This window comes from Sturnus vulgaris, chromosome 19, assembly GCF_052056855.1.
Source record: "Sturnus vulgaris isolate bStuVul1 chromosome 19, bStuVul1.hap1, whole genome shotgun sequence".
NCBI lineage: Eukaryota > Metazoa > Chordata > Aves > Passeriformes > Sturnidae > Sturnus > Sturnus vulgaris.
Genome location: NC_142261.1, coordinates 12,115,127 through 12,139,879, shown reverse-complemented (window position 1 = coordinate 12,139,879; position 24,753 = coordinate 12,115,127). Strand labels below are relative to the sequence as shown.

At 53.9% G+C, this 24,753-nt stretch overlaps 1 protein-coding gene across 4 annotated transcripts in view; it reads left to right on the top strand.

Moving 5' to 3' along the window:
* The window catches only part of KSR2 (kinase suppressor of ras 2), an 85,313-nt gene that overhangs the window by 26,299 nt on the left and 34,261 nt on the right, over positions 1–24,753 (top strand). For 2 of the 4 annotated variants that reach the window (XM_088176124.1, XM_088176125.1), the window contains exons 5-14: positions 3,467–3,648; positions 12,306–12,375; positions 12,934–13,017; positions 15,436–15,503; positions 15,683–15,781; positions 16,888–17,006; positions 19,058–19,226; positions 21,671–21,712; positions 21,967–22,033; positions 23,573–23,621. In XM_088176124.1, the coding sequence (XP_088032250.1) occupies positions 3,467–3,648; positions 12,306–12,375; positions 12,934–13,017; positions 15,436–15,503; positions 15,683–15,781; positions 16,888–17,006; positions 19,058–19,226; positions 21,671–21,712; positions 21,967–22,033; positions 23,573–23,621 (949 nt within the window). The remainder of the gene's footprint in view (positions 1–3,466; positions 3,649–12,305; positions 12,376–12,933; positions 13,018–15,435; positions 15,504–15,682; positions 15,782–16,887; positions 17,007–19,057; positions 19,227–21,670; positions 21,713–21,966; positions 22,034–23,572; positions 23,622–24,753) is intronic. The other 2 variants (XM_088176126.1, XM_088176127.1) reach the window with 1 other exon arrangement.

Genomic DNA, 24,753 nt, shown 5'->3' with positions numbered 1-24,753 from the left:
TGGATGGATGGATGGATGGATGGATGGATGATGGATGATGGATGATGGATGGATGGATGATGGATGGATGGATGATGGATGATGGATGGATGGATGGATGGATGATGGATGATGGATGGATGATGGATGATGGATGGATGGATGATGGATGATGGATGATGGATGGATGGATGATGGATGGATGATGGATGGATGATGGATGGATGGATGGATGGATGGATGATGGATGGATGGATGATGGATGATGGATGATGGATGATGGATGGATGGATGGATGGATGATGGATGATGGATGGATGATGGATGATGGATGGATGGATGATGGATGGATGATGGATGATGGATGATGGATGGATGATGGATGCTGGATGGATGGATGGATGCTGGATGGATGGATGGATGATGGATGGATGGATGGATGGATGATGGATGGATGGATGGATGATGGATGGATGGATGGATGATGGATGGATGGATGGATGGATGATGGATGATGGATGGATGATGGATGGATGGATGATGGATGATGGATGATGGATGGATGGATGGATGATGGATGGATGGATGGATGGATGATGGATGGATGGATGGATGATGGATGGATGGATGGATGATGGATGGATGGATGGATGATGGATGATGGATGGATGATGGATGGATGGATGATGGATGATGGATGATGGATGGATGGATGATGGATGATGGATGGATGGATGGATGGATGATGGATGATGGATGGATGGATGGATGGATGGATGATGGATGATGGATGATGGATGATGGATGATGGATGATGGATGATGGATGGATGATGGATGGATGATGGATGGATGGATGGATGGATGGATGGATGGATGATGGATGATGGATGATGGATGGATGGATGATGGATGATGGATGGATGGATGGATGGATGATGGATGATGGATGGATGGATGGATGGATGGATGATGGATGATGGATGATGGATGATGGATGATGGATGATGGATGATGGATGATGGATGGATGATGGATGATGGATGGATGGATGGATGGATGGATGATGGATGATGGATGATGGATGATGGATGATGGATGATGGATGGATGATGGATGGATGGATGATGGATGGATGATGGATGATGGATGGATGGATGATGGATGATGGATGGATGCTGGATGGATGGATGACCCTTCATGGCCACAAATCCTTTATGAGGTGCCCGTGACTGGCCTCATCCTTCACTCCTGCCCCAAGGATAGTTTTGGACCCTTTTTTGCCCAAGAATCCCCAAACAGGTCCGTCAGGCACTCCTTGTCCCCAGAGCAGGGGACAGGATCCCCTGTCCCTGTGGGTCCCCTGTGCCAGGGCTTTTTCCATGGGTGAGGAAGCTCCTTTTCCTCTCCAGGCTTCGGTTCCTGCTCCCCTTCCCTCAGGACAGGGATCAAGGCCATGGGGAGGCAGGCAGCCAGCTCAGTCACCCACTTGGATCCTGCTTTTTATTATTCTTTATTATTTTTTCTCCTCCTGAAGAAACAAAGAGAGGAAAAAAAATCTCTCTCTGTCCAAAATCACTCATCCTTCCTAATAATGAGAGCTGTCAGCAGCCCTGCTTGGCGAGGAAATGATGCTCGCAGTAAATATTTGGTCTGGAGCTGATTTATGGGTGGAAAAAAACGAGATCAGTGCTTAATCACTGCCTTCCAGGAAGGGCTTTGGGCCGGGGTTGAGCTCAGGGGGAGCTGGGACCATGCCAGGGGAGCAGCACTGGGCTTTTGGTGGCGACCTCGTGCTTGGGTTGGGATTGAACAGAAGCAATGGAAGGGATGGACTGGATTTGGGGCCACCAGGCAGGGTTAGATGGGATATTGGGATGGAATTGTTCCCTGGGAGGGTGGGGACGCCCTGGCACAGGGTGCCCAGAGCAGCTGTGGCTGCCCCTGGATCCCTGGAATGTCCAAGGCCAGGCTGGAAGGGGTTTGGAGCAGCCTGGGACAGTGGAAGGTGTCTCTGCCCATGTCCTTTAATGAGCTCTAATGTCCCTTCCCACCCAACCCATTCCATGATTTCATGACATCGGCTGTGGGGCTGACCCCAGGGAGCTCCAAGCCAGCAGAGCCATTCAGCTGGACCAGCCTGGAATCATCGTCCCCATCCTGAGCCCAGCACACCCAGAGGTCCTTGCAGCCACCCTAAACACAGCAGTAGCTTTCCTGTGTGAGGAAATAATTAACTTATTAGAGGATGGTTTAATTTTCTTCATTAAAGAGGCCATTTCCTATCGCCTGGCAGGGCCAGATGCCCTGGGCACTGCTGGGAGTGGTGGGAGATGCTCAGCTCTCCACCCTCCCAGGGAACAATTCCTGCCCAATATCCCATCCAGCCCTGCCCTCTGGCAGTGGAAGCCATTCCCTGTGTCCTGTCCCTCCATCCCTTGTCCCCAGTCCCTCTCCAGCTCTCCTGGAGCCCCTTTAGGCCCTGGCAGGGGCTCTGAGCTCTCCCTGGATCCTTCTCCTCTCCAGGTGAGCACCCCCAGCTCTCCCAGCCTGGCTCCAGAGCAGAGGGGCTCCAGTCCTGGGAGCATCTCCGTGGCTTCTTCTGGATCTGCTCCAGCTGCTCCAGGTCTTTCCTGTGCTGGGACAGAGTTGGATGCAGTGCTCCAGCTGGGTGCATGGATTATGGATGGAGCATTCCAGGAGTCCTTGATCACCACGAGCTGTTGCACTGCCAGGATGTTCTCGAAGAATCTCTGTCCCAAATGCTGCAGATCTCCAAGAGGCTGAGCTGCCTTTCCCAGGGCTCTCTCTCCTCCTTACTCCAGCTAGAGCAGGAGTGGATGAGCCAGAGCAGCTCCTCAGTGCCAGGATCCTGCGGCCCAGCCCATCTGAGCTGCCAGTGTCACTGCATCCCAAATCCTTCCAGTCTGCTGCAGCTTTGGGATCATCTGAGCCAGAAGAACGATGGCTGGGCCTTGTCCCAGTGTGGAAAAATGGGCTGAGGTGGGAGAGGTGGGCGACTCCTCCCCCTGCTCTTCAGGATTTCATTGCTGAGGAACTGCTCCAAGTGTTTCAGGTTGTCCACACCACAGTCCTGTGCTGTGACAAGCTGATTCCTGGGAATCTCTTGGGGTCCCTCACATTCCCCACTGCTGCCCATTCTTGCTTGGGCCCTATATTGGATGTAATGACATGAAATGTGATCCTTTAGGGGATTAGACAAGGTCAGCACGGCTGGGGCTGACGAGCTTGTGGACCAAATTATTTTTTTTTCACCCAGGTTCTCAAGAGGAAAAGCTTTGGAATGTTCCTTAATGAAAATTGCCTTTGTTTGATGTCAGGGAGAGACTGGGAATTCTCATGGGGAAATGGAATTAATGATCACATGGGAGATGATGCAGCAACACCCCCATCCCATGGGTGCCACCAGCCCATCCCCAACTCCTTTGCCTTCACTTTCCCCTCCTTTCTCCTCTTTTCCTTCCCAGAGTCAAGAAGAAGAACAAGCCCCTGAACCTCAAGATCCACAACAGCGTGGGGAGCTGTGAGAACATCCCGGCCCAGCGCTCCCCTCTCCTCTCCGAGCGCTCCCTGCGCTCCTTCTTCGTGGGGTACCCGCCCTTCCTGCCCTCCACCCCGCCCGTCCACACCGAAGCCACCTTCTCAGCAAGTAAGTCCCCATGGTCCCCCCAGGTCCCTCCTCCAAGGGCTGGGAGATGCCAAGCAGAGGAAGGGACTGGGGTGTTTTGGAGTCAATGGTTTGAGGGATGTTGCTTGAGCATTGTGGAATTAACCCAGCCTCATGTTGGTGTTTAGAGATTTGTGGGTGCTTCTGGGCAAAGATAATCCCAAAAACTTGATTATTTCTTGTTTTGGGGAAAGCCATGAAATTTCTGTGCTGTCTGGGTTGGTGGCACTGCCTGGATGTCACCTAAAAGTGACTTTTCTGAGGGTTGCTTTGTCAACCCAGCTGTGGTTTCACCTCTGTGTTTAAAACTCTCCTGCTCCCTGGATTTGGGGCTGATGTGGAGTTTTGGGAAGCCAGTCCTAGTGCAAACCCCATGGAGCCGATCCCAGCAGCCAGCCTTGATCCCACTGGACAGGGCTTTGTCCTCTCCCATGAGATGCTGGTGGTGGCACTCGCTGTGTGGGTTTGCCTCCCAGGTCTGGGAGGAACAGCCTGACTCCCATTTCCTGGTCCCAGACCAGTGCTGGGATTAATTCCAAAGGGATTGAAACTTTTCCAAGCCAGGCGTGGCTCTTGGCCCAAGAAGAACTTCCCTGGAAACACGTGGCAGCTGCTGGGAGCGATTCCCAGCCAAGCTGAGGTCCCCTCGCCTCTTGTTCCTCAGCTAAAGCTTCCTCCAACTCCACATCCAGGCTGGGTTTCTGTCACCCTCCCTTCCCTGGATTTTTCCTTTATTTCCTTTCTGGAAATGTCTTCCTGACTTGTTTTGGGGTCTTCCACTCATTCCTCCTGCTCAGCTCTTGGCTGAAGAAGGGTTTGCAGCCAACTCCCTTCCCTTCCCTTCCCTTCCCTTCCCTTCCCTTCCCTTCCCTTCCCTTCCCTTCCCTTCCCTTCCCTTCCCTTCCCTTCCCTTCCCTTCCCTTCCCTTCCCTTCCCTTCCCTTCCCTTCCCTTCCCTTCCCTTCCCTTCCCTTCCCTTCCCTTCCCTTCCCTTCCCTTCCCTTCCCTTCCCTTCCCTTCCCTTCCCTTCCCTTCCCTTCCCTTCCCTTCCCTTCCCTTCCCTTCCCTTCCCTTCCCTTCCCTTCCCCTGCAGTTTGGGATCACTGAGGACTCATCCAGCCCATCCTGCTGTCCTTTTCCTCCTGTCCCTTTGGCTCTGGGGACAGTGGCACCTGGCAGGAGCTCTGCAGGAGGACGATGCTGTTCCCAGAGACATCCAATACCCGACTCTGGATTTGCCCGGAGTGAGGGTGATTTTTGCCTTGCTGGAATTGTCTGTGCTCAACTCGCAGCCCAGACCAACAGAGCAGGAACCACGGCCCAAAGCCCATTCCCAGCCCCCCCCATTTGTGTCTCCTCGGATTAGCTTTCCTCACGCCTCAGTGTTGGATTACATCCCGTGCTGTGACATCCTGATGGAACGTGGCACCGCCGGAGCGGGATGCGATGGGAAGTGATGGGCTGGCAAGTGACTGATGCTGCTGGAGAGGTGTCTCCTCTCATTTCCCTCCCACTTCCCTGGCTGCTGGGAATGTTTTCCAGGCTGGATGGGAGCTGTGTTTCCCCAGCTGGTTGATCCCTGCCGGGAGGTTTCGGCATCGTTGGAGCTGTTTGGTCCTTGCAGGATCAGCATCCGTGTGGGAGAGATGCCAAGCAGGGCAGACATTGGTTTGTAGGGAGCAGAATCATGGAATGATTTGGGCTGGAAGGGAGCATGAAGCTCATCCACTTCCATGGGCAGGAACACCTCCCACTAGAGCAGGTTGCCCCAAGCCTTCCCTGCATCCCAAGGATTCCCTGTCCCCATCCTTGTGGTGGTTCAACAGCTGAGCTCTCCACAATATCCCATCTCTATGGGCTTTCCTAAAAATCCCTCTGTGGTCACTGCGCTGCAAAGAGAGAGAAAGGGCAGCAACACACACGGAGCTCTTTGGGGAAAAAAGGCCAATTTATTGTACAGACAGCCCGGATTTAAAGTGTGTTAGTGCAGCCAGGACAGGACAGGAGCTCATTGGACAATTGGGAAAAACATCCTCGGGACAGCACCTCAGGATGTGTCCCACGGGAAAGACACCAGGTGTTAATCTTTATGATGAATTCCACTCTGTTTGTCACCATGTTCTCACCCTGGGAGACTCCTACCTAACTGAAGCTGCAGTCAGCTTGTCAGCCTGGGAATGGAGCTGAGAGTCAGGAGAAATCCAGGCCTGGAGAGAATTTCCAAGCTGTGATTCCCCAGCTCTCTAAATGTGTGTGCCCATATCCCTCCTGCCTTTTCTTCCTGTGGGAGCAGCACAGCAGCACCCAGATGCTCTGGATTGATGTGGAATTACTTCCCTAAGCACGGAAACACAAAAATTGTTGTTGTCAGCTGGAGATGGGTGAAGGGAGCCCAGCCAGGCCCCGTCCCTCCCTGGCTGTGTCTCCATGATTTCTGTTCCACAGCCTTGCTGCTCCTGGCAGCAGCACATTCCCATCTGAGTCATCCCTGGCCCAGGTCAGGAGCGGGTTTGGATGCTTCCCTCTGATTTTTAACATCCCTTTGTCCTGATGGGATTTTCACAGAGGGCTGGAGGGAGCTGCAGAAGGAACCTCTTCCTCTGGCAGCACAAATCTGGCAGAGGGAATCACAGGATCATGGAATATCCTGAATTGATCCACAGGGATCATGGATCCAGCCCCTGTCCCTGCCCAGACCCCCCAACAATCCCAGCCTGTCCATCCCTGGCAGCGCTGTCCAAACGCTCCTGGAGCTCTGGCAGCCTCGGGGCCGTGCCCATTCCCTGGGGAGCCTGGGCAGTGCCCAGCACCCTCTGGGGGAAGAACCTTTCCTAAAATCCAACCTAAACCTCTCTGACACAGCTCCAGCCATTCCCTTTCCCTGTCCCAGGGAGCAGAGAGCTGAGCTGTCCCTCACAAGGAATTTGTAGGATTTTTAGGTTTAATGTGGTCTCCAGGGATGTCCCCTCCCTGCCCAGTCCATCACATCCACTGCTCTGTGCTGCTGCTCTGGCTGTGCCCCTGGGGGGATTCTCCTGAATCCCAGTCCTGCCTCTTCCTCTTGGCTTTGTGAGCAAGGAATTTACAGTTTGTGGTGTTGAGAATGAGCAGGATTCCAGCCAGGGATGGCCAAGTGACAAGTGCTGAGATGCCACCAGAGCTCCTTGAGCCCCCCCAGCTCCTGAACTGTCCATGAAAGAGCCCCTGAAGGGCTGACCTCAGGTGGGTTTGGTGGGCAGGGATCCAGGATAATGTCCAGTGGGTCAGGGTGGGAGTCCTGGAGCCCTAAATCCAGCGTTTCTGCTGGAAAGCACCAGGCTGGACCCGAGGACATGACAGTGGCATTGAAGGTTGTCAGATTTTGCCCTTTTCTGACCCAGAGATGGGGCAACTGAGAGGTGTTTTACAAAACTTTTATTCCATTTTCAGTCTCATATGAAGGGTGAGACAATACAGATATTATAATTCACTCCATCACAATCAGCAGCTGACAATTTCCTAATTACAATGCACTGCAAGCATTTCTTGGCCTATCAGCTTTTGTCACATCATGCTGTAAAATACCTTAAAGCCAATCATCTAAAATTACCCCTTGTGAATTCTACTACAATGCATCTTTCATAGCTCTGCTTCTCCAAAGTATCCAGTCTGATTTGCAGGGCCATCCTCTGAAACTTTTTTCTAGCTCCATTTCTCTCTCAGCAGTATCTGTTCCATTCCATGGCATTTCTAAGTCAGCATTTCTTATCTTCAGGTTTGCACACAGAAGGTGACAAGGCGAGGTAGCCAGTGCCATCCAGACCCTGGCCCCTCTCTGTGGCCATCCCATTGCCAGTGCTGGGGTGGGGACACTTGTCCCTAACGCTGTCCCAGCCCCAACCACCTCCAGGAGGGCCCTTCCCAAAGGGAACTTCCTTTCTTGGGGACCCCCAGTGGTTTTCTGCTCCCTGGACCTGCTCTGCAGGAGCCATGGCAGGAGCATTCCCCAGCAGCACAGCTGGCAGCTCCCTGCAGCCACATCTGGCCACAGCTGGCAGCAAGGCTCCAGAGGGTTTCCCACCCCAGCAGTGGAGTTGGAGGGCACAGCTTTGTCTGGGTAAGCCCAATGGAGCCTGCAAGGCTGGGAACTGGGGGGAAAATCCCCATGTGAGACTTTAAGCCATGAATGTGATATTTGAGCTGGATAAGTGGGACTGTCATGCTGGAAAGGGGAACTGCCTGGATTAGAAAGGGACTTTTCCTTACTGGAGAGATGCCCCAGGAGCAGCTCCTGCTTCAGGTGATCTCCTCTGCTCCAGCTCAGGTTTGGTTTCATCCTGCTGGACCCATCCTGGATCATCCTTCCACCTGCTGGACCTGGCTGTGATCCACAGGGTTGGAAGGCACCTTGAAGACCACTCCATTCCAACCCCCTGCATGGACAGGGACACTTCCCACCAGATCAAATTCCATGTGGAATATTTGCCATGTGCACTAATGGAATGAGCAGCCCTTTGTAGCTTGAATCCTGCATGGATTTATATCCTGGGGAGGGAAAGCTGCTGGAGCAGCTGCTCTGGGATCTCTCCCATCCTATTTTGACCCTAAAAGCAGCATGAGCAAGGCCTGTGGTGTCTCATGGAGGGACTTTGCTACAGAGCATCTCCCAGAGCATCTCCCGTGGTTCCCAGCTGGGACCATGCAGGAAGGAAACTCAGGATGGTGGGGAGACACTGGGACAGTGTCCCTGGAACTGCCACAGGCTGAGACATTGGAACTCTGTCACTGGAGCTGGCACAGGGTGCCCAGAGCAGCTGTGGCTGCCCCTGGATCCCTGGCAGTGTCCAAGGCCAGGCTGGACAGGGCTTGGAGCAGCCTGGGACAGTGGAAGGTGTCCCTGCCCATGGCAGGGGGTGGAACAAGATCATCTTTAAGATTCTTTCCCACCCAAACCATTCCATGGATATTATAGTTTGTCTCTGGACTGGGATTTTTGCCTGGTGCTGGAGATATTCCTGAGCCTGAATATCTTTTGCTGTTGAACTCTTTTGGGAAGAGCTCCCCCCCGGTGTCTCCCCTTAGTGTCTCCATGGGACTCACCCCCCTGGGAACCATTTTGGTGACAGCCTGGGATGTTTGGGATAAGTGCAGAGTCTCCTGGCTATTTCTTGGCTTTGCAGCGACTCATCCCAAGTCCACTTCCATCGATTTTATTGGTCCCATTAATAATTGAACATCTGTTTGCTGTAGTAGGAGAAGGGGGTTTTGCTAATCTGTCTGTCTCCGTGATGGATAACGCACTCCCACCAACTCCCCGTGACCCAGCCAGGGGCCAGGAGGTGAGGAGGGGGCAAGTGGGACAAAACTCTGTCCCGACCCGTGTGCTTCAGCACTGCTCCACCCCTGCAAGATGCTCCAGGTATCCTTGCTGAGGGTTTGGGGCTCTCTGAGGGCATCACTGCCCACCCCAAGGAAGGCGGAACCCCAAAAGAACGAAACAGGGAAGCTCCAGGTGCTTTTCTCCATGCGGGACATGCCCAGGGCTGCCAGCTGGGAACCAGCCGGAATTCACCGGGATGGCAGCAGGGGCAGCGAGGGCGTCACGGCCCAGGCAGCGCCGCTGTCCCCGTCACCTCCGAGGCGCTCGGGTGCCACTCAGGAGCGGCGCTGGCTGTCACAGCTGCCTGTCACCGCCGGGGAGCCGGCTGCCAGCGCTCCGCTGCCGTGTCGCCTGTCACGGACACGCCGGAGGTGGCTGTCACCCTTCGCCCGGTTGGTTTCCCCCCTTGCCGGATCTCCTCCTGGCACAGCTGATCCCGTCAAGCGCGGCTGTTGATTTTGGGATGAGCTGTGCCGTGCGGAGCAGGAGCCCTGACCTTTGCTGCAGCGGCCGAGGAAAACGCGGAGGTGTCGGAAGGAGGGTGGCATTCCCTGGCATCGCCGCTGTGCTGTCACCGGGCAGTGCCACGACATCGGGAAGCGGGGTTTGGCTTTTGGGAACCCCTCGGGAGGCAGGAATGGGGTGGGTGACCGGGGGAAGCGTCCATGGGGCTGCTCAGTGCGTGCCACCCTGCGAAATTCCACTTGTGCCCAGTTAAATGTCAGCTCGGAGCGGGAGAGGGGGAATTATGCGAGGAGAGTGATGGCCGGGAGAGTTTGGATTTTCGAGGCAGGCAGGAGGTTGCTGGTGATAAAGGTTTAAGTAATGACTGGCACAGGGGCAGCGGAGCTCGGGAGACATCAATGGGCGGAGAGAGGGAACAGGGAGAGATGGAAAGAGGGAGGAAGAGAAAGGAAGGGGATGGGTGAGAGGCAGCCACTGTCACACTTCAAAGCTTGAGAGGATCAACCGATCCCGCGGCCACTTCTCCATCACGGGGTCCCCACGACAAAACCTGACCCCACCACCCTGAAACAAGATGTGCTCGCGGAGGTTTTTTTTCCGCCTTGTAATTAACGCTAATTGTGGCAATTAGGGGGGGGTTTCAATCAGAATGTTCCTCCTGTGCTGGGTGGAGGCTGCTGCATCTCCACCTTCCCCCGGGCATCCCCCCGAGTTACCATTGCGAGCAACAGCTTTTCCTCCGGGTGGGGATCCGGGGGAGAACCCCACTGAACTCTCGAGCCCCCCAAGCCCTCGGGGCTGATCCCGGTGCCTTTCCCTGCCCTCCTGCCCCGCTCCGCTGCTTTTCCCTCCTGCCAACAGCGGCTCTATTGTTAAACGCCGCGATCCTGCGTGGCTCGCTGCCGCTAATGAAGGTAATTAGCAGTGAGTCATGTCGGGCTCATTTATGTTACGAGGTCAAAATCCCCGCTACACTTCAATACATTTTTGCAGCGAGCACATTTAGAAAGTAATTAAAAGGCTCAGCAGCCACCGTTGCCTCCATCCCTTCTCCCCCTCGCCAGGCTGGCAGGATTTAATTGAGGCCAGCCGAAAGTTAGTGGGAATAAATTGTGGCTGATAACGCGGAGGTTGTAATTTAATTCCGGCAGAGGAGCTGTTCTGGCCCGGGTGTTTGGTTCTTCAGGGAGCGGCGTTGGAGGGGGGATGATGACGACTCAGTTCTGTAACGCGGTTTAGGGAGGGGGGAATGGCACACGGGCAGGCATGAGGCTGTGCATGGAGGGATCACTCGTTAGAGCCTCACCTCTGGGATTTGTGGACCAAATTACCACCCCTGGGGAGGTTGTGGGTGTGGAGGGATGTTGGTCCAGCAGCCCAGGGTGAGTTGTCACTAAGACTGGTGAGAAAACATAAAAAAATATTGGCAATGTGGTGCTGGGGGCATGAATCCCCTCCTCGGCTTTGAAGGGAGCTTAGAAAAATTAGGGAGACTGACTTTATCCATGGGTGGATAAAGCCAGGACACAGGGAATGGCTTCTCTCTGCCACAGGGCAGGGCTGGATGGGATATTGGGAAGGAATTGTTCCCTGGGAGGGTGGGCAGGCCCTGGCACAGGGTGCCCAGAGCAGCTGTGGCTGCCCCTGGATCCCTGGAAGTGTCCAAGGCCAGGTTGGACAGGGCTTGGAGCAGCCTGGGACAGTGGAAGGTGTCCCTGCCCACGGGCAGGAGATGATTTTAATGTCCCTTCCATCCCAAACCTTTCCACAATTCCGTGATTCTGACATCTCATTTGCTGCCTCTGCCTGTGGAATGAGCAGAAGAAGAGAAGGATCCAGAGCTGCTGCTGGTTGGAGATGCTGGAGCAGGATGAGCTTGGGATGCTTCCAGGATTTCTAACCCAGGGGTGGGATGTAAATGTAACCTTCAGCTGGCGAGTGCAATTAGAGCCCCGTGCCTGCCGCTATATTAAAATGGGATATGAGAGCAAACAGCGGCTCTCCCCGCTCCCAGGGATAATATCCAGCGCCTGTTTAGCCAGGGATTTACCGGCACTCTGAGCAAACAGCCGGGAGCCACCGCTGGTGCCCGGGAAACCTCTCAAATCCCCGAGTGAAAATGCAGCCTTTGGATCCCGGCATGGATCCGCTCCCGGGGCTGAGCATCCTGTGGGGCAGGACCTTTCCCGTGGCTAAGAGGAGCAGGAGGAGGAGGAGGAGCAGCTTTTCCACCCTTGCTGAGGCTGAAGGAGGATGTGGAATCCAAGCATGGCCGTGCTCCTGATGACCCTCCTGCTCCAGCAGTGCCAGTGACCTTCCCTCTCTTTCCTCATCCCTCTTCCCGCTTTCCCTTGGAAGGAGAGCACCAGGACTGCTTTTAAATCAGTTCTTCCCCTGGAATATGAATAGAATCACCTTCGGAGTGGCTCAGTTTTTCCTCAGCTGCCACCCCAAGCCGTGATGTCTTATTAAAAACTGATGCTGAGGCTGTTCCAGCTTTATTTTCCCTTTCTTGTTCGGACATCGTGACGTGATTCTGAAAGTTTTGCAATCCCGTCCTGCCTGTCCATGGATGCACCCTCTCCTCTTCCCCTCCTGGTCCAAACTGGGTGATGGGATCTGGGACAGGACTCCTCAGTTCCCGCAGAGCCCAGAGGTCTCCTGCTTCCAGACAGGGAGCTCAGTGAGGCATTCCAGGGGGAAATAGCAGGAAAATCTCATTTTTTGTGCACATCCTTTGCTCCCTTTCCCAAAAAACTTGAATCCCAGCTCCTGATGTTGTCACCAGTGCTGGTTTTCCTGGTCTCTCCCTGCAGATACGCTGTCAGTGCCTCGCTGGTCCCCGCAGATCCCTCGTCGGGATTTAGGAAACTCCATAAAACACAGGTACGCCCACCCTGCTGCCACGGGGGATGAGGGATGGACTTCTCCCTTCCCATCTCTGCTCCAGGACACCGAGACTGGGGACATTCCCCCTCTTCCCCATGCTGGCTGTGCTATCCTCCAAGCCCATTTCAATTCCATTTCAGTTCAGATCCGGTTTAGATAAGGCTCCAGTCGCTATCAGTAAAAGCTGGATATTATCCGTGACCTTGCCAGTCTTCAGCAAATTCCCCGTCTCTGGATTAGAACCCTTCCATATCTCCCTGAAGAGGGAAAAGCACTGGGAAGAGTTCTGCTGCTTCCCAAGGGGCTGGGGAGGGGTTTAGGGGGATGCCTGGGGTGGGCAAAGCTGGGGAATCACATGGAGCTGGGATTGGATTCACTTTAGAACAAGCTGCCAGAATCAAAGGAAGGCTCGGGGTTGTGTTTTGGCATCCCTAGAAAAATTCCTCAATGCCTGCAGTGGAGTTTGAGGGCAACAGAGAGAGGATAAAGCAAGGCTGGGGGGATAAGTGAGGCTTCAGCTCTCCCTGGCCACTCTCTCCGTGTTTCTCTCCACAGGTTTTCCACCAAGTACTGGATGTCTCAGACCTGCACCGTCTGCGGGAAGGGAATGTTGTTCGGCTTAAAATGCAAAAACTGCAAGTATGGCACCAGGCTGGAGCTGTTCGTGTCACTCCTTAAAATCGTGAGGGGATCATCGGGGTTTGGCTGGGGGAGCCGAGCAGGGATTTGGGCACGGAGAGACCAACCAGGCTCTCGCCAGCTCATCCTCACAGGAAGCTTTAATGAGCTGTGGAATTGGGTGAATAACACCCCAAAGCAGGGCTGGGATTGTGTCTAGGATGGGATCAGTCTCCTCGGGGAGGATGTGCCTGCCAGACCTCGGCTCTGCTCACTCCAGAGCTCTGAGTCAGATCCTGACAGCCCCCCCTTCCCTAAGCCTGGCTTGAGATCCCCACGCTAGGGAGATTCCCTGTGGAATTATCTGCAGGACATGGGGGATGGATGTGTTGGACCGGGCAGGTATAGCTCTGGGCATCAGGTGGGTTTTGCCCGCAGTTTTGGGCTTCAGGCTCTGTTTCTGCCAAGTTTTGGGAACCTCTGCATCCCGACAGGGTCGTGGCCTTGAGGAGCCAACCCAGCCCAAATCAAAGAGCAAAGGAGAGGGGATAAAATGGGACAGGACCGGGAAAACAGCGAGGCAGAGGCTGGGGCTGCTTCAGCTGCTCTCAGTCCGGCACAGCCCAGCCCTGGGCAGAGCCGTGCTGCCATCGGCACTCGGGGAAGCTGCTGCTGGAGCCGGGATTGCCTTGGCTGGGGCTGGGAGCTGGGAATGTGTGATTGTCTGCGGGTAACGGAGCGATTACGATCGCTGCTGCCGCTGATTAAGCGCTGATGAGTTGGTAAATTGGGATTTAAACCTGCCGAGAAGCGCTCGGTTACTCCACAGCTGGTGGGGCTTTTCTGGAAGGGATGTTATGGAACACAGGGATTTTTAAAGGGGTGATTCCCGTTGTATCCATGCTCAAAGAACTGGAGGCTTCTCCTGCGAGCTCTCTGTGCTGGAGGAGGGATGTTGTGCCTGCTCCCTGACCAGGATCAGGGATGTTGTGGCTCTGGCTGTGCAAATCCTGCTCCCTGTAATCCTACAGAAAAGAACAAATCCATTTCCTGCCAGTCAAAAGTTGGGAGCGAACACAAGGCATTTAGTTTTTTTCCAGCCTTGCCCTGGCGCTGCTTTCCCCGGAAAGCAGAGGGGAACCAACAGGTAAAACAAACAACCGGACCCCAAACCCCCCGAATTAATTCCTGCCTTTCCCTCAAGGAACAGCTTTGTAATAAAAGCTAACACGGGCAGCTCCTGAATTTTCATTACCCAGCTCATTGACTTGAAGCTGCCGTTCTTTTTTTTTCCCATCATTTCCCCTTGTTTTGATAAATCCTTTCCTCCTTCTTCCTTTTCCCCCATGGCTTTCTGCCGACCTGGCAGAGCGTGAGCTGGGGATGCGTTTCCATTCTTAATTAAGGAGGAATGGGAAGGATTTGGGAGTCTGCCTATGCCTATATGCATGACCCGGGGGTGAAGCCCTCCAGACTCCTGCCCTGTCTCCACAAACCGGGAAAACTTCTGCAGAATATCCAGAGGCTGTAAATCATCTCTTTATTTTGGCTAAATATCCTTAATAAAGCCAGGAGGGGAGGACACAATGATAGGGACACATCAGGGACCAGGGCAGTCACTTCCTCCCCCCTGCTGCTCCTGAATTTAATTAAGTATCCAGCAGCAGGATGGTGGGAACAGGAATATTATAGAATGGTTTAGGCTGGAAGGGACCTGAAAGCTCATCCTGTCCCATCCCTTCCAGTAAACCCTTCCCCCAGTGCAGAACTCTGCTCCTTTTATTGCAGCCAGCTCTGGCAGAGGTGACAGTTTGGGGTGTCCTCAAGCCTGACTGGTTCCCCCCAGCTGGCTGAGAAAGGGGCAGCTGGGCAGAGCCCCAGGTTTGGGAATTTCTGTGCTGCTCCATTGGGATGGATGTGTTTTCCAAGGCTGTGTCCTGCCAGTCAGCCCCTCCTGATTTTCCAGGATGTGCATCCCAGACTGTTCCTTATCTCTAAGCTCGCTGCTTGGGAATTGTGGGAAGCAGGGAGCCAGGAGGGTTCACTCAGAGTGAACAACCAAACCTCTCATCCAGTCCCTTTCCCAAGGGGGAAAGGAGGGAGAAGCCCTGAGCTCCATCGTGGAATCCCAGAACAGCCTGGATGGGAAGGGACCTTAAATCCCATCCCATTCCCCCCCTGCCATGGGCAGAGACACTTTCCACTATTCCAGGTTGTTCCAAGCCCTGTCCAGCCTGGCTTTGGACACTGCCAGGGATCCAGGGGCAGCCACAGCTGCTCTGGGCACCCTGTGCCAGGGCCTGCCCACCCTCCCAGGGAACAATTCCTTCCCAATATCCCATCCAGCCCTGCCCTCTGGCAGTGGGAAACAGTTCCCCCTTATCCAGTCTCTCCATCCATCAGTGTTCCCTTCTCACTCCTCTCTCTGTCCCCTGCCAGGCTCAAGTGCCACAACAAATGCACCAAAGAGGCCCCTCCGTGTCACCTGCTGATCATCCACCGCGGAGGTAAGGCCCTCTCTCCTCGCAGCTCCGTGCCTCCGGGGATGTTGCCAGCGGGTAAATCTTTCAAAAGCCCCCCGGGCGATTCGGGAGCCGGACCCAGGCGGGGTCCCCGGTGGGACGGAGGCTCCCGAACCGCTTGGGCGCTCCGGGGAAATGTTACCCACCGTTTTTTCCGCTTGTAGGGAGACGAGCCGGTCGGGGCGAGGCAGATTTGCATTGCAAACCACTTCCACCCACCCTCCCCCTGCCTCCTTTTCTTTTCAGATTCCCCACCGCACGGGGTAAGTCCAACCAGGTTTTCGCCTTTTGCTTCTGTCGAGAGCTCAGGGCGCCTGTGGGACCCCGAATCCCCCCCGGTGCATGCGGGGTCCCCGCGCCGGGGACGCGGCCGTGCCCTGCGGATGCTCGTGGTGCTTTTGGAGCTGCCTGATCCCGCTCTCCTGCGGGAGAGCCCGGCCTAAAATCCACACACAGACAGGCAGAACTTTGCAGCAGGACGGCGGGGGCGGCGCTTCCCACCTCTTTTCTTCCAGATTTTGGCTCCCTTGCTGGCCAGAGGACCGCGGCTGCCTGAGGGAAACGCTTCCGATCGCTCTTGCCTTGAATTTTGAGCTCTTAAAGCTGTTCCTTTGTGTTAAATATCCCCCCAGACCCGCTCCTTGGTTTAATCCCCGGGAAAAGGATTGTGCTGGGGGCAATTTTACAGCCTCCACCCCACCCCCACGCCCTCGCTTGCAGCAAATTTGGGGGGAAGCGTTTGAAGACCCCCCCCGTCAGGCTCGGAGCTGCTGCGAGCCCTGCCCGGGAGGCAGGGAAGGGCTCCTGGGATGGGCAGCAATTGGGATTTAGGGCTGTGATGCTGCAAGAGCCGGAGCTGCCCGCTGTGTGTTTTAGGAGCAGCATGGCTTTGGGGTGGCCTCAGCATCACTGAAATACCTCCCGACCCCCTCAAAAAAACCCCAAACCCAACTCTTAAATCCGTTATCTTGGACTCAAACCATTCCTGAGCCCCCCAACCGTCAGGCTGGCTTTTCCCCCAAAAAAAATCCCTGCTGAGAGTGTTCTGGGCCGGCTCCTTCCCTTCACCCCAAAAAGCTCCGGCAAGGAACAGGACAGTGCTGGCTGAGCCCCGGCTCACGGAGGGGCCGTGGCAGCTGCTGGAGCCCCCAGATTGCTGCCTCACACCCTGGGGGGGTTGGCTGTGGCTGGGATGCAGGAGGATCCCGAAGTTCAGCTCCATCCCAGGCTGGAAGTGCCGTGGGAGTCGCTTTGGAGAGCGGTTTGCAAGCACGGGGTGACCCTGAGAGCTCCTGCTGAGCTTTGATGTCCTTTCCTCTCTCTTCCCCTCCTCTCCATCCCCTTTTCCCTCTCCCCCTTCTTAATCCAGCAAGGTTAGTCCGGACAGAGTCGGTGCCCTGCGACATCAACAACCCCCTGAGGAAGCCCCCCCGGTATTCGGACCTGCACGTCAGCCAGACGCTCCCCAAAACCAACAAACTCAACAAGGTGAGCCCTGAGCCCCCCGTGCCCACACCCTGTCACAGGGACACCGCCCCCTGCACCCAAATATGCCCAGCTCTGCAGAGAATCATGGAATCCTTCAGGCTGGAGAAGATCTTGTGAGAAAATTGAGTTTCATTGTTCCCCCAGCACTGCCAAGGCCACCACCCATGTCCCCAAGTGCCACATCGCTGCTGAATGATTCCACCCCTGCCCTGGGCAGCTGTGCCAGGGCTGGACAATCATTTCCATGAAGGAATGTTCCAAATATCCACCCTGAGCCTGCCCTGGCCCAGCCTGAGGCCGTTCCCTCTCCTCCTGTCCCTGTTCCCTGGGAGCAGAGCCCGACCCCCCCGGCTGTCCCCTCCTGTCAGGGAGTTGTGCAGAGCCACAAGGTCCCCCCTGAGCCTCCTTTTCTCCAGGCTGAGCCCCTTTCCCAGCTCCCTCAGCCTCTCCTGGGGCTCCAGCCCCTTCCCCAGCTCCCTTCCCTTCCCTGGGCACGCATCCAATTAAGTTATTTCTTTTAAAAATAAAATGGGATCAGCACTTCCAGAACTGTCTGGATCCTGCTGTCCCAGTCCTGCTCCATTGTGACCTCTGAGTCTCCAGGTCCAAGCTGAATTTGGGGTGATTTGAGGTCTCTGCTCCCAGTGGAGACTTCAATAAATAACAAATTTATTGTTGCAAATAAAACAAGCCTGGGATTTGATTGTTCCTGGCAAAGCTGCTCAAGCCAGACCTGACAGAGCACCTGGCTCACTCCTGCTCTGTGTTGATACAATAAACCCATCACAGGGTTGGTTCTGCTGGAATTTAAATCCTGTTGGCTTCCAGTGGAAAATTCCTTGGAGGAAGGGCAGGGTGAGGGGTTGGCAGGCTGGAAGTGCTCAAAAAGAGGAATATCACCGATGTGATGGGGAATGGACCAACAAAACCCTGAATTCCCAAAGCCTGGATGAGCTCCTTGAGCCCTCGGCATCTTCTGGCTCTGGGAAAAGTCTGGGTACCAAGATTCTCCTGGAGATGCTGATTTTAAACCTAAATCTTTGTAGGAATTTCTTGGTGTAGGGATCTGCTCTGGTTTTGTTGTTTTGGGGTGGTGCTTTTGTCCTAGGCATTCCCATTCAAGTTGAAATTTCCCCTATAAATATTCTTATTTCAGCAGGGCTCTCTTCTTACTTTGGTATTTCTTAAATAATTTCTTTAAAGGTATCCTGAATAAAATCATGGAATGGCCTGGGTTGGAAGAGACCTTAAATTACTCTAGTTCCAACCCTCCATGAAATCTTATTTTTGTGACCTTCATTGGTTGCTTAAAACAGAATTTAACTGACCAAGATTACTGAGCATGGAATGATGACCAATATGAGTTTCGTGGAAAGCCCAGCTCATTTAAGAATTAATTAATTAGGACAAAATTACCTGCTGGGGAAGGCTCGTGCAGAATTTTTAACCTTAGAGGGAAATTCTGTGGGGATGGGAATGCTCAGCACTGCTCAGACCCTACTCAGTGGCTCCAAGTTGGGCAGCAAGGGGGGGGAAATTCTGATTTTTGCTTTTCGGATCTGAGATATCCATGCAGGTTTTCCTTCCTGTTGGCTCTCGGTGGTCCCTTCCCACCCATCCCAGTGGGCACCCAAAATCTCTGACCTTGACTGGGAAGTGTCAAGGAATGTCTTGGGATGCATTGGCTGCTCCTTCCAGATCCCTCTGCTCCCTGCAAGGGCCTGGGGGAGCTCATCAGGAGCTTCCAGGACCTTGCTGTCCCCAAGGACCCAGCCACAAGGTGGTGGCCCCAATTCTGGCTTTGGTGGCCATGGCTGTGCAGAGCCAGATTTTCAGAACCTTCAGAGGGGGGAGGGTGGGAAAGGAGCCAATTTATGGTGGGAAATGGTTTTGAGGAATGCAGACAGCTTTGGAGCTCTGGGTGTTTTTTAGGACGTCGGGAAGCAAGGGGTGGGATGGTGTAGCTGTCACTTGTCACCTTTGCACCTCGGGGTGGCACCAGCGCTGCTCTGACTGTCCCTTCCCTTTTCCCTCCTCCCCGTGTCCCTCAGGACCACATTCCGGTGCCCTACCAGCCAGATTCCAGCAGCAACCCCTCGTCCACCACGTCGTCCACGCCGTCGTCGCCGGCGCCGCCGCTGCCCCCCAGCGCCACCCCCCCGTCCCCCCTGCACCCGTCCCCGCAGTGCCCGCGCCAGCAGAAGCAGTTCAACCTGCCAGGTACTGCCACCCCCTGCCCCTGGCCCCACCTGCCACCCGAGAGGGACTCTGGGGTGTCCTTGGGATGTGGAGCAGTTCCAGCTAATTCCCTTCCTGGATTTACGCTGGGGTGCGGAGAAGGTGGAAGTAGAAATCAGGGGAAAAGTTGGGTTTGGGATAATTCAGGTTGGGAGTCTCAGGACAAATCTCCTGCTTGGAGAAGAGCCCAAGGCTTGGAAACCTCCAGGGTTGGAGCCAGCACAACTTCTGCAGCTCTTGAGGCTGCAAAACCTTCCTAGGCATGGACTTTGTATGGCATTTCACTCAGGTGCAAACACAAACAGGGGCTGACCCCTCCATGAGGGAAAACTGGGGTGACCCTGGCATGTTTTTGGGTTGATGGTCCCCAGCAGGTTTGCTGGCAGCACACGAAGGGTGACATGATTCTGGGAGTGTCAGATGTGGATTGTCCCACGGAATCTGGACCTGGGATCCATCTCCTTTGGGAGGTTTGTCCCTTCAGGGATGGTGGGAGAAGCAGGGAGGTCCCTGTGGCTGCAGGACATAGAAATTATGGAAGATGGCCCAAAAAGTTCCTCCTGGGCTGAGGATGTATCAAAGCCTGTCCCAGCGTGTCTGCCCTCCTTTGGGATGTCCTGCTGCTCCAGGAGAGCTCCCTGCCAGGAGGGAATGGCTCAGCATCATTCCTGGAAATTGTCCTCCTGCTCCCAAAACAGAGCAGGCGAGGGGAGAGGAGATCTCTGGGATGCTGAAGCACTCCCGGCTGTCCTGGTGGCCCTGCTCCATTCATGACCCCTTTGCTGGAGCTGCTGGAAGGTTGAGGGCCTGCACCCCCAAAATCCAGGATTAATGAGCTGGTGGGGTCAGAAGGAAGGTCAGGATGGCTTCTCCAGAGGAACCAGGCAGGATCTTTGTGCTCCACTGTGGTGCTTCCATCCTGACAAGCCTTCAGCCAGAGAGGAGGAGGAGGAGGGAGATGAGGAGGAGGTTGCCGGGTAGAATCCATCACCACAACAACAAACACTTCCAAAAGCTGGGAAACGCCCAGGAATCTGCCACCCATCGTGTCCTTGTGTGCCTGGAGGGTGGCAGTCCTTGGGAATGCCTGGGATTCCAGCAGGATCCTGGAATGGCAGGAGGAAGCTCTGAGCACTCCCAGGAATGGTGGGACCCATCCAGAGGGTCAGGATTTCACCAGGCACAACCCTGGGGCCTCCAAGGTTTGGGAGGACACGGTGTGAGTTCCACACTGATGTGATCCAGTCCAAGGAGTTCTTCCAAACCAAAGTACCCTGGGGTCTCAGCATCCCAATCCACCTGGGGGATCCAGCCTTTGGTGACCCCATCATGGGTCACTCCTGGAGCAGACACCTCCCTGTGGGGTTTTTTGGGACATTATTTCATGGGGTTTGAAACAGAAACCACGGATTTCACCCCCACTTTGGGAACCTGGAACACATTCCCACCTGGCAGAGCCAGAGCAGGTCAGGATCAGACCCTGGCATCCCTGGGGGTTGTTTGCTCCCTGTTTTATTCCCATGAGGAGCAGAATGGGATCTAAAGCAGGACTTGCCCTGCTTTCATCTTCCCAGCCAGGAAGTTTTCTGTGGTTTATCCCATCAAGGTGCTCATCTAGGGATTAGGATTTGAGCTTGGAAATTGTGACATGATGACCTTTTCCTGCCAGAATTACCATCCAGGCTCCTTTGATGTTGGCTCAGGTCCTGCTGCAGGGCTGAGGTCACACTTTGGGGTCTCCAAGCTGGAGGGGGGAAGCTGAGGGATGGCCCTTGGGGTCTTGGGGACAAGAAGGTGACTTCTGAGCTGGTGCCAACCTCTGGTGACCTCAGCAGCTCCGAGTTCTTCACACCCATGACCTGCCTGCCCACGGAATGGGATCAGTCCTTGGGCTGGAGATGGGAGCCAGTGGATGTTCCCAACACCCAGAGCCTCTCTGAGCTCTGGCTTTGGACAGTGGCTCCTGGGGCTCCTTCCAGGAAGGACACGGCTCCAGAGCAAGGGAGAAAAGGGTGGAACGTGGCACAAATGGGCAGTGCTTCCAAACCCATCACTTGGTGTCTCCATGATGCCAAGAGGTTCCCAAATTCCACCTGAGGGCCAGCACTCAAAGCCTGGTGGCAAACTGGTGTCCAAATCCCAGCAGTGACTTCATGGATGACATCAACGCTCTCCAAATGGTGCAGAAGAGTTGATGTGGGGAGAAAAATCAAATTATAATCCAGCAAAGGTCTTAGTGTTTTGGCTTGGGCATCCTACGTGCCATTTTGGAATATTCCATCTGGGGATATGGAAGTGGGAGAGGTTGGATCACACAGGAGGGGTTCACACAACTGGGGTTGAGGTTTCCTGGTGAAGAACTGGGCACAGGTTGGAGCTTTTCCAGCTCCACAGGTCAGTGTTGAACTCTTTTTCCTCTTTTCCAGCCTCCCATTACTACAAGTACAAGCAGCAGTTCATTTTCCCAGGTAAGGCTCTCCAGAAGGTTTTCCTTGGATGCTGGGATTTCTCCTGGGTGCATGGCCAGCTCTTCAAACCCCTGGATTTGTGCTGGAGAGGTCATGCTGGGGTGGGATTTCTCCTCAAAGCCTATTGATGCTGCAGGATTGGGTGGCCCTAAGTGACACCCAGCCCTACTTGGGGTGTCACTGAACCAGACCTGGGGGTGAAAGGTGGGAAATTCAATTCCCAGAGGTCTCTGACTCCTCTCTCTCGTTCCCAGATGTGGTGCCTGAGACGCCGACCCGAGCCCCACAGGTCGTCCTGCACCCCGTCACCTCCAACCCCATGTGAGTGACTCCCCCTTCCCATCCCCTTCCTCTGCACCCCAAATCCTCCAGGGCCCCAGGGGTGCTCCCCTGGCCTCGGGGGCTCGGGTGCCCCTGGTGAGACCCTGGAGCTCTGGAAGGTTGAAAAGGAGGGCAGGGGGTTCATTTATAACCCACATCTCTTCACTAGGGGAAAAAAAAAAACAAACAAAAAAAAAGGGATTTCAGTCCAAAAAATCCCAAGCCCAAGGGATTAATTCAATTATAATTAAATTAAAAGTAGATAACCAGGATACCTTTACCACTTCCAGTATTTCAAGCTCAATAAACTTTGGGCTGAAAATTGGGAAAATCATCAGTGTTAGAACAATCCCTCCCCAGCAGGTCGAGCCTAAATCCATCATTCCTTGATGTCCTGGTGCCTGTGCTGCTCCAGCAGCAGATTCCACTGCTGGGCCCTTCCTGATCCTTTCTCTGAAGGCTATTTTTGAAGGATTTCACAAGCCAGGGGTTTAAAGGATCAGGTCTGGCTCCACTTTGTGGCTGGCTAATCCACTCTCTCCAAATTCCATTGAGGATCCAGTGAAGCAAAGGATGGAACCACAGTCCCTTGGGAATTCATGGAAAAATGGGGAAGTCAAAACCTTTTTTCCTTTTTTTTTCCCCCCCCCTGCCTAAAGGAAGATGTCAAGACATAGGATTTTTTTTTGGGAGGAACAGCTTCCAATATCCAAAATCTGTGATTCCCACTGGCTTCCCCCACTGAAAACGTCCCATGGGAGCCATCCTGGGCTTGGCTGGGTTAAAAACACCTCTGGATCCTCGGGAGACAGGAATTCGTGCCTGGGATGGCAATGAGGAGCTGGCTGCTCCTGCAAACCACCCATCCATGGAGACGATTTGCAGCCACCTGGAATTCCCAAGCTGCTCAAAATACCAGGATTGACTCCTTTAGTGTAGGATCCTGGGATCTTTAGTCTTTCATGGCTGTGGAATGGGACAGGACTTGCAGGGTCACCGTGTCAGAGTGGCCTGGGGAGCAGAATTCCCCTGGGAAGGGATTTTGTTATATATGTGATCAATAATAATTATTTATGATATATTTATATGATGTTTGAAACCACCTGAGGTGTTCCAGCTGATCCCTCATTCAGAATTTCCCTAATTCCCTGTTAATTGTCAGGAGCAGTGAGACCCTGGTCATGGACCTGGAGATTGGGAGGTGCTGAGTGAAGAGGGAAGGAAAAAAACCTGGAAAACCAGTCAGAGTTGGGTGCTTTAGTGCAGGGAGAGCATCTTTGAACCCTCCACTTCTCCAAAATGATTGAAAAACTTTTTTTTTTTCCTTCTGCACTTCAGCTTTGACTGGTCTTGGTTGTGAAGAAATCTTAGAAATCCCTGAAAACTCCTCAAATCTGTGGGGTGGGGTAAATCTGTCCCTTTCCCTGGGTTAGTGACACCTTCTCCTCTCTGATCCCTTCATCCCTGGGGCAGGAGGAGGGACTGCTCCCCAGATCCCAGTGTTTTTCCATGGTGTTAATTCTGTAATTCTTTTAACAGCCTGGAAGGAAACCCATTGCTTCAAATTGAAGTGGAGCCCACCTCGGAGGTGAGACAGCTCCTGTGCTTAATGGGCCTTGGTTTTAAGGATATCTTGGGGCACATTTCCTAGGAAATGGAGACATTTCCCATCTGTGCAGTGGAATTGCTGATAATTGAATTAAAGTCCAGGCATCCGTGTCCCCACCCCATGGAGAAGGACCCTCCTGGGCTTCAAGTTTGGAATTGACTGAGGTTTTTTAGGATGCATTAAAAATGCAGTGGAAGGGAAGGAGGGGAGAGGAAAGATGACGATGGAGCTTTTAAAGGATGCTGTAAATCCTGTAAGAAGTCTAAATGGACCATCAAGGGGTCTGGGAATAATGGGAATTAGCAGAGCAGAGCTCAGCCAGGGGAGGATGAAACTGTTTTAAGACAAATTAATTAAATCTCCGATGAGTCACAATCTTAAATTCAGCCCCGGGGTAAATAAATGGCTCCACAGGGAAGTGGTGGAGTCCCCAGCTCTGGAGGGATTTAAAGCCCTATGGGGCACTTGGGGACAAGGGTTTGTGGTGGCATTGGCCGTGCTGGGGAAGGGCTGGGGTGTGGGACACATATTGAGAAAGGAAGAAAATTACAGCCTGAAAAATATTCCAGGCTGGAGCTTCTCAGCTCTGTTCCCAGCCCATGAGCTGGTCCAGCTCAAGGCTAGGGAGAATTTCTCCCAGGGTGATAATTTGGTCAAAATAAAAAAGAATTAATAAGAAAGATAGAACACCTGTTGTGGTGTGTGCCCAGGCCCTGGCAATGGGGTGTCTTCTCGCTGAACCAATCACCTTTTCTCTACTCTTGGAGTTGCAGTCCTGCTATAAAACCAAGTGTGTTTGTGAATAAACTTGGCTCTTTCTTCCTGTCATGAAAGATGACCATGTAGCTGTGCATCTTATTTCTGCCTCACTTAAAGGGTTAAAACCCCTTTCCATGGCTACAGTGGGGTCAGTCTCAGAGAGCTTTTCCCACCTGAAGGTGCCCGTGATTCTGTGAAAATCTGGGATTCTGCCAACTTTGTGCAGAATGGGGCCGCTCCATTGGCGTTGGGAGGCGCCTGCCTGGTTCCTCTGGGTCTGGGCGAGCAGGGCTTGGATCAGTGGTGTTTTCCCCACGGTTTCCTCCCTGTTTGATTGTCCCCCCATGCCCTT